Raw genomic sequence first — 12,500 nt, 5'->3', positions numbered from 1 at the left:
CATTAATAAGATCAAGAATTTAAGGTCAAAGTCATATCAGTTTATTTTAGCTGCAGCATTGAATTAAATGTTTCAAGAGAAAAACAGTAATTGATCAGTACTGTATTGTAAACAGGACAAATTTTTATACCAAAAGTAGATCTTATGTTTGAAAAGAGGCTGACTAAGCTGATAATTGCAGACATGGACACACATGGACACACATGGACACACATGGACACACATGGACACACATGGACACACATGGACACACATGGACACACATGGACACACATGGACACACATGGACACACATGGACACACATGGACACACATGGACACACATGGACACACATGGACACACATGGACACACATGGACACACATGGACACACATGGACACACATGGACACACATGGACACACATGGACACACATGGACACACATGGACACACATGGACACACATGGACACACATGGACACACATGGACACACATGGACACACATGGACACACATGGACACACATGGACACACATGGACACACATGGACACACATGGACACACATGGACACACATGGACACACATGGACACACATGGACACACATGGACACACATGGACACACATGGACACACATGGACACACATGGACACACATGGACACACATGGACACACATGGACACACATGGACACACATGGACACACATGGACACACATGGACACACATGGACACACATGGACACACATGGACACACATGGACACACATGGACACACATGGACACACATGGACACACATGGACACACATGGACACACATGGACACACATGGACACACATGGACACACATGGACACACATGGACACACATGGACACACATGGACACACATGGACACACATGGACACACATGGACACACATGGACACACATGGACACACATGGACACACATGGACACACATGGACACACATGGACACACATGGACACACATGGACACACATGGACACACATGGACACACATGGACACACATGGACACACATGGACACACATGGACACACATGGACACACATGGACACACATGGACACACATGGACACACATGGACACACATGGACACACATGGACACACATGGACACACATGGACACACATGGACACACATGGACACACATGGACACACATGGACACACATGGACACACATGGACACACATGGACACACATGGACACACATGGACACACATGGACACACATGGACACACATGGACACACATGGACACACATGGACACACATGGACACACATGGACACACATGGACACACATGGACACACATGGACACACATGGACACACATGGACACACATGGACACACATGGACACACATGGACACACATGGACACACATGGACACACATGGACACACATGGACACACATGGACACACATGGACACACATGGACACACATGGACACACATGGACACACATGGACACACATGGACACACATGGACACACATGGACACACATGGACACACATGGACACACATGGACACACATGGACACACATGGACACACATGGACACACATGGACACACATGGACACACATGGACACACATGGACACACATGGACACACATGGACACACATGGACACACATGGACACACATGGACACACATGGACACACATGGACACACATGGACACACATGGACACACATGGACACACATGGACACACATGGACACACATGGACACACATGGACACACATGGACACACATGGACACACATGGACACACATGGACACACATGGACACACATGGACACACATGGACACACATGGACACACATGGACACACATGGACACACATGGACACACATGGACACACATGGACACACATGGACACACATGGACACACATGGACACACATGGACACACATGGACACACATGGACACACATGGACACACATGGACACACATGGACACACATGGACACACATGGACACACATGGACACACATGGACACACATGGACACACATGGACACACATGGACACACATGGACACACATGGACACACATGGACACACATGGACACACATGGACACACATGGACACACATGGACACACATGGACACACATGGACACACATGGACACACATGGACACACATGGACACACATGGACACACATGGACACACATGGACACACATGGACACACATGGACACACATGGACACACATGGACACACATGGACACACATGGACACACATGGACACACATGGACACACATGGACACACATGGACACACATGGACACACATGGACACACATGGACACACATGGACACACATGGACACACATGGACACACATGGACACACATGGACACACATGGACACACATGGACACACATGGACACACATGGACACACATGGACACACATGGACACACATGGACACACATGGACACACATGGACACACATGGACACACATGGACACACATGGACACACATGGACACACATGGACACACATGGACACACATGGACACACATGGACACACATGGACACACATGGACACACATGGACACACATGGACACACATGGACACACATGGACACACATGGACACACATGGACACACATGGACACACATGGACACACATGGACACACATGGACACACATGGACACACATGGACACACATGGACACACATGGACACACATGGACACACATGGACACACATGGACACACATGGACACACATGGACACACATGGACACACATGGACACACATGGACACACATGGACACACATGGACACACATGGACACACATGGACACACATGGACACACATGGACACACATGGACACACATGGACACACATGGACACACATGGACACACATGGACACACATGGACACACATGGACACACATGGACACACATGGACACACATGGACACACATGGACACACATGGACACACATGGACACACATGGACACACATGGACACACATGGACACACATGGACACACATGGACACACATGGACACACATGGACACACATGGACACACATGGACACACATGGACACACATGGACACACATGGACACACATGGACACACATGGACACACATGGACACACATGGACACACATGGACACACATGGACACACATGGACACACATGGACACACATGGACACACATGGACACACATGGACACACATGGACACACATGGACACACATGGACACACATGGACACACATGGACACACATGGACACACATGGACACACATGGACACACATGGACACACATGGACACACATGGACACACATGGACACACATGGACACACATGGACACACATGGACACACATGGACACACATGGACACACATGGACACACATGGACACACATGGACACACATGGACACACATGGACACACATGGACACACATGGACACACATGGACACACATGGACACACATGGACACACATGGACACACATGGACACACATGGACACACATGGACACACATGGACACACATGGACACACATGGACACACATGGACACACATGGACACACATGGACACACATGGACACACATGGACACACATGGACACACATGGACACACATGGACACACATGGACACACATGGACACACATGGACACACATGGACACACATGGACACACATGGACACACATGGACACACATGGACACACATGGACACACATGGACACACATGGACACACATGGACACACATGGACACACATGGACACACATGGACACACATGGACACACATGGACACACATGGACACACATGGACACACATGGACACACATGGACACACATGGACACACATGGACACACATGGACACACATGGACACACATGGACACACATGGACACACATGGACACACATGGACACACATGGACACACATGGACACACATGGACACACATGGACACACATGGACACACATGGACACACATGGACACACATGGACACACATGGACACACATGGACACACATGGACACACATGGACACACATGGACACACATGGACACACATGGACACACATGGACACACATGGACACACATGGACACACATGGACACACATGGACACACATGGACACACATGGACACACATGGACACACATGGACACACATGGACACACATGGACACACATGGACACACATGGACACACATGGACACACATGGACACACATGGACACACATGGACACACATGGACACACATGGACACACATGGACACACATGGACACACATGGACACACATGGACACACATGGACACACATGGACACACATGGACACACATGGACACACATGGACACACATGGACACACATGGACACACATGGACACACATGGACACACATGGACACACATGGACACACATGGACACACATGGACACACATGGACACACATGGACACACATGGACACACATGGACACACATGGACACACATGGACACACATGGACACACATGGACACACATGGACACACATGGACACACATGGACACACATGGACACACATGGACACACATGGACACACATGGACACACATGGACACACATGGACACACATGGACACACATGGACACACATGGACACACATGGACACACATGGACACACATGGACACACATGGACACACATGGACACACATGGACACACATGGACACACATGGACACACATGGACACACATGGACACACATGGACACACATGGACACACATGGACACACATGGACACACATGGACACACATGGACACACATGGACACACATGGACACACATGGACACACATGGACACACATGGACACACATGGACACACATGGACACACATGGACACACATGGACACACATGGACACACATGGACACACATGGACACACATGGACACACATGGACACACATGGACACACATGGACACACATGGACACACATGGACACACATGGACACACATGGACACACATGGACACACATGGACACACATGGACACACATGGACACACATGGACACACATGGACACACATGGACACACATGGACACACATGGACACACATGGACACACATGGACACACATGGACACACATGGACACACATGGACACACATGGACACACATGGACACACATGGACACACATGGACACACATGGACACACATGGACACACATGGACACACATGGACACACATGGACACACATGGACACACATGGACACACATGGACACACATGGACACACATGGACACACATGGACACACATGGACACACATGGACACACATGGACACACATGGACACACATGGACACACATGGACACACATGGACACACATGGACACACATGGACACACATGGACACACATGGACACACATGGACACACATGGACACACATGGACACACATGGACACACATGGACACACATGGACACACATGGACACACATGGACACACATGGACACACATGGACACACATGGACACACATGGACACACATGGACACACATGGACACACATGGACACACATGGACACACATGGACACACATGGACACACATGGACACACATGGACACACATGGACACACATGGACACACATGGACACACATGGACACACATGGACACACATGGACACACATGGACACACATGGACACACATGGACACACATGGACACACATGGACACACATGGACACACATGGACACACATGGACACACATGGACACACATGGACACACATGGACACACATGGACACACATGGACACACATGGACACACATGGACACACATGGACACACATGGACACACATGGACACACATGGACACACATGGACACACATGGACACACATGGACACACATGGACACACATGGACACACATGGACACACATGGACACACATGGACACACATGGACACACATGGACACACATGGACACACATGGACACACATGGACACACATGGACACACATGGACACACATGGACACACATGGACACACATGGACACACATGGACACACATGGACACACATGGACACACATGGACACACATGGACACACATGGACACACATGGACACACATGGACACACATGGACACACATGGACACACATGGACACACATGGACACACATGGACACACATGGACACACATGGACACACATGGACACACATGGACACACATGGACACACATGGACACACATGGACACACATGGACACACATGGACACACATGGACACACATGGACACACATGGACACACATGGACACACATGGACACACATGGACACACATGGACACACATGGACACACATGGACACACATGGACACACATGGACACACATGGACACACATGGACACACATGGACACACATGGACACACATGGACACACATGGACACACATGGACACACATGGACACACATGGACACACATGGACACACATGGACACACATGGACACACATGGACACACATGGACACACATGGACACACATGGACACACATGGACACACATGGACACACATGGACACACATGGACACACATGGACACACATGGACACACATGGACACACATGGACACACATGGACACACATGGACACACATGGACACACATGGACACACATGGACACACATGGACACACATGGACACACATGGACACACATGGACACACATGGACACACATGGACACACATGGACACACATGGACACACATGGACACACATGGACACACATGGACACACATGGACACACATGGACACACATGGACACACATGGACACACATGGACACACATGGACACACATGGACACACATGGACACACATGGACACACACATGGACACACATGGACACACACACACACACACAACACACACACACACAACACACACACACACAACACACACACACACAACACACACACACACACACACACACACACACACACACACACACACACACTCATACACTCAAACACTCAAACAGACACTAACATACACATAAACATGTATTTAAAAACAATTTGATCACTTAACAGCATTGTCAATATACAATGAGAAAGAATAACAGACTCATTATGAAATGATAAATCAACCACATGATGTTTGGTTTCTCACTTACAGTAAGACAGTAGCAGATCTAAAGGCAAAATTCCCAATACTTCAAGATGGGCTCAAAGGACTTATATCGGCAGAAATGGAGAGGGCAATTAGTGAAGAAAAGTAAGTTGCGGATGGTATATGTGCATTTGAGAAATATTCTTTGATTATTTGATATGAGGTCCTTTTTTTTTTTTTTTTGTAGTCTCTGTTAAAATGCAGAATTATTTGATATGAGGTTTTTTTGTGTTTTTTTTTAGTCTCTGTTAAAATGCTGAATGTTGGGATTTTAACCTTAGAGGAACATATTGCAAAAGATCAAGTTTAAATACAATGAATGTGTTGATACAGGGTTCGGTTATATGTCTGTATGATGTATGATTTTTTCATTGTCCACTTAAATGAAAATATTTCTCAGATTTTGCTGATGATGCATGGTAGTATCCTACTATGATAGTGATTATATTATAGATTCATTTTAGCAATGTCTGGATTTAACATTCTGATATACCATCAAGCTACATATTATATTCAAAGATGTAAAGTGAATCCAGTTCTTAAAGACATATTTTGCAATCAAATGAAGATACAGATTTTATCTAGATGAGTTATTCCTCTGATATGGATGATGATGATTAACCTATAAAAGTGGCTGATTTTTTGGAGGGAAATTTCTTATACTAAAAGAGCCATGATGTATAAATGTTTAATACAAAATGATCTTGTGTTAATTTTCTTTATTTTCATGGTCATTCAAAACTTGGTATTGTGATATTTACTAATAAATCACCAAGTATGTGTGTGTGTGTGTATATGTATATATATATATATATATATATATATATATATATATATAATATATATATATATTTATATATATATATATACATGCATTTTTTCTTTTCTTTCCTTTTCTTTTTCATCATTATACATACCAGTGTCAACAGCACATAACCACAGTCTGATGATATAGATGCAAAGACATCATGTTCTGGAATTTTTGTTTTCTGACTGATAAATATCCTGTTTTCATGGTATCCATTATTAAAAACTAATTTTACCAATGTTTTTTTTAGGTTCCTTAAGGAAGAACCAGACAAGCTAGAAAGTGCACTTCGACGATGCAAGAAATTAACTGGTACTCTGGTAACGCTTAAGAGGTTAGTGAAATTAGACCATCATCAATTTTTTTGTGATAAAAAAGAAGTGATTGAGTGAGTGAGCGAGTGAGTGTGAAAGGGAGAGTGAGAGTATATATGTATGTGAGTGTGTTTATGCAGTTGTGTATATAAAGACAAGTGAATATGAATTTTGTATAGTTTATGGGTGAAGCATACCAGATATCCATACAATAATGAATAGCACAGACTTTATTATAAAAGAATGTGGTATTAAGGGATGGGCTTTATTATACTTTCTATTTTAAATGTGTTTTTTATTATTTATAAAATAATGTTTAATCTTTTTTTGCTGGTAGCAGATTGAGTCAGAACATCTAATTAACTGATTTTTCTTATAGCTCACAATACATGAATTTATGTCAAGTGAATTTTCACACACAGAATGCATAACTGGGTTTTAGATATATCTGAAAATGTGTGTGAAATGAGGAATTAAAATATTCTAACTTTTTCATCATTACTGTACTAGCTAATTTTAGTAAAATAGAATAAAGAAGAGTTTAGACTGTCCTTTAAATCCAACCTGTGTATGTAGTGACAGCATGTGGGATCCATAGGGTTTTAATCAGTGGAAGTATGTAAGAATTAGCTAGTGATAATGGCTTTGCAGTCACATTTGGATTATTTTTGGGTTAGTGGCAATGGCATGGTTAGTATTAGCTATAGATTTGACCTCAGCCAGTACCCAGGCTCTGGGGGATTACATCCATTGTAAAGTAAAGCATGTGTTTATCAAAATATGTAAGGATTCTCATGAACATATTTGCTTTCAATAGTTGTTAAGGGTACATTTAGTGGCAAATGATATTCAATAACTTATGGATATTTGAATGATGCAATTTATGGGATAACAGATATTTTCAAGCATAGAATAAACACAGATGTGTAAAGGTAGTAAATCCCATATATATATATATATATATATATATATATATATATATATATATATATATATATATATATATATGTGTGTATATATATATATATATATATATATATATATATATATATATATATATATGTATATATGTATATATGAGAAAGTTGTAAAATCATTAAAAAGATGTCACAAGATCAGCAACTCTGTACTCATTTCTTTTAATGAATTTTATCTTCAAAATTTTTACAAACAGGTGCCATATGAACTTTAGATATATCGATTACAGTTTTTCAAAGACACTCATTCTCATGAATACGTATATGGATACACACGTGTAAACTTTCATAGGCTTGGGCACGTTGTAAGATTTTGAACTTACTTATTATACTTGGGTCTAGAATACAATGGTTATTGGGTTACAGTACAGTGAATAGTGTTAAGGGATATTTTTCACATTTGTGTTTCTTATCTGTTAGGGCTCTCTGCCTAATTTTCTGTCCAGACTGATTACTGTATCTTGCAGATTGAACTCATAGGGAAAAAATGAGCAATTAGGAACACTTTCTGTCCAAAAGATGGTTAAAGTCTCTTCATTGTGTTTGATGGATGAAGTCCGCCTTGGCTATCTGCTACCTCAGTCTTATTCTCATACATGGAATGGATGCATAAACTGTAGAAGAGAAAGATACAAAGAATAGCCATTAGTATTCATTGTAGATTTATTAACCCTTCCACGGTGGTCTATAGATTATTAAAGAACTGGCAGGATATGCAAACTGCTGTGTGGTTTTGATATGATAAAAAAGGATCAGGATGATACTGAAAAAGAATAATGGGGAGTGAAAAAAATAAGTATTTGTGTATGCTAGATGTTGAAACAGTTGGGAAAGAATGAAGACACAGAATGACTATAGCCTGTAGATATGCAGGTGCATGCATAGAAAAAGAAAGAAATATGGTTATAGAATGAATTAATTGGGGACTGACACACCTTTTCACTTGGACAAATGGCTTAGACAACAATGTATAAGTGATGAATTGACCAGCAAAGGCATATAAGCAAAAGATGGGGGAGTGTATGAGTAAGTTAGCATATGAGTAAGTTCTCAAGACAAAGTATGAATGAAATAAAGGTGTTCATCTTTATACTAAAAAGAGCCATGATGTATAAATGTTTAATGCAAAATGATCTTGTGTTAATTTTATTTATTTTCATGGTCACTGAAAACTTGGTATTATGATATTTACTAACACACACACTCACTGTATATCAGTAGCAAAGGCTTCTATTTTAGTACATATTTTTTTTTTTTTTTTTTTTTTTTTTTTATAATTATCTGCCTTAGAAACAAAAATGTATATAAGCACATGTACACACACATATGCTTAAGGGCTTGTGCACACACAATTATACATATGTACATATATACACACACACACACACACACACACACACACACACACACACACACACACACACACACACACTCACACTCACACTCACACTCACACTCACACACTCACACACTCACACACACACACACACACACACACACACACACACACACACACACACACACACACACACACACACACACACACACACACACACACAAAAGCATTTAGTAGCAATGTAATATAACTTTTTTCACTCTTTACTGCCTTTACCCAGACTCCACCAATTCTACCTCATTTTTATATGCCTCATCATGAACATTCATAACAGCAGCTGCAATGTATATGGAATTATCTATCAGGACTAATGTACTCAACCAATGGCCTTGTTTGTGATTTTCTTTCTTATATTTTTTTCTTATACTAAAAAGAGCCATGATGTATAAATGTTTAATACAAAATGATCTTGTGTTCATTTTCTTTATTTTCATGGTTACTGAATACTTGGTATTATCATATTTACTAATAAATCAGCATGCCTTTTGCAAGAATAGATGGAGTTGCTTCAAACCAAAGATTGCTGGTCATTCAATTATAGATCTTAGGTAATTATATGAACCATTGGTAAATAATGGAAGAATTCAATTAGAATTCATCTTATGTATAAGGTTTGATAGACTTGAAACTATATTTTTATTTTCTTGTTTTTGATGCACTTTTTATGAAGCTGTTGTTCTTAGCTGTGGCAGTTGGTGCATATTCCATACAGTGGAAAAAAAATAATTTGGTTGTTAAGTAGCAGCCAAACGGTCTGTACTTTGGCTGATTCTCATCCCAGTTACAAAGTGTTTGAGAAGCATTTATAATGATTATTAAGGAGGCAACATCCTTTTTTAGTCAGGTCTTTGATCCACCTTTCCTTTTAAAAGTAGAGGGAGTTTAAAAAGAAATCCTCATTTTTAAGGTAACCTGTAATGGCATCAAGATAACTACTTTCCGCAAACTAAACATAAGATCCATGTTGAGTGAGGTGACACACAATTTCAGCCTCTGTGATTTGTTTTGCAGGGTTTCATTTTTGATGGACACTAATATGTCTGACAATTTCTTGCATTTATTTGGCAAAGGAAAAATATAAAATCTGACATATTACTAGATTATAAATGTCTTGATAGCCTACACTTTCTATTTACTGAAATCTTTATTCTGCATTCCTGATTGATAGATCTAAGTGTAGAGCTTATCTGCATTTGCACAGTTCTACTGGCAGGCTTCTGCTCTTGCCCATCAACTCTCTTCCATGCAGAAAGTTGATTCTTCTGTGCAGATTTAGATTTCTGCCTTTCTAATTGAAAAGGTTTCACCATCAACTCATGGCTTCCCCACTGATAAGAACTCCTTCAGGTGGAATAAAATTTGTCCTTTTACTTGCCATGCAGGTTCTTCAAATAGGTACCATTGTCTTTGTTTTGGTCATCAAATTGCCAATAACTAGCTCATCACTTAGGAAACCAAATGCAGATTCTCTGAGTAAATTTTCATTGACAAAATATTACAACATTCTTGTAGGCAGCCAGTGCATTTATGATTGGTAGCTGTGTTCCAGTAGGTTACTGAATACTTGATATTGACAGAAAAATAGGACTCCTCCAGTTATTGATGGATTGTTATTGATTTCAAGATTTTTTTGGTGTCTGGTTCTCATTAACTATGGTTTTGTTGGCTCTTAGGTGCTTCAGAGAAATTACAAAGACACCATGGATTATTTCTTAGGAAGGTCTGACACAAAAGGATATATTCATGTATTATCACTGTTATCATTGTGATAATGATGATTCTTATGTAACTTTTTATATTCTTTGCATTTTTTATTTTTGGTTCATTGTTTTACTGTAATTTAGTCAATCCCTATTTTCCTGTTCATCATTTCTCTTGCCTAAGAAAATAGTGAAATATGTGAAATCTA

General features: G+C 41.5%; 1 protein-coding gene across 1 annotated transcript in view; it reads left to right on the top strand.

The window, feature by feature from the left end:
• The window catches only part of LOC125033926 (coiled-coil domain-containing protein AGAP005037-like), a 70,124-nt gene that overhangs the window by 7,269 nt on the left and 50,355 nt on the right, over positions 1-12,500 (top strand). The window contains exons 2-3 of the mRNA XM_047625505.1: positions 7,103-7,201; positions 8,155-8,238. Of these exons, the coding sequence (XP_047481461.1) occupies positions 7,103-7,201; positions 8,155-8,238 (183 nt within the window). The remainder of the gene's footprint in view (positions 1-7,102; positions 7,202-8,154; positions 8,239-12,500) is intronic.

This window comes from Penaeus chinensis, chromosome 17, assembly GCF_019202785.1.
Source record: "Penaeus chinensis breed Huanghai No. 1 chromosome 17, ASM1920278v2, whole genome shotgun sequence".
Classification (NCBI taxonomy): Eukaryota; Metazoa; Arthropoda; class Malacostraca; order Decapoda; family Penaeidae; genus Penaeus; species Penaeus chinensis.
This window is presented reverse-complemented; position numbering and strand designations above follow the sequence as displayed.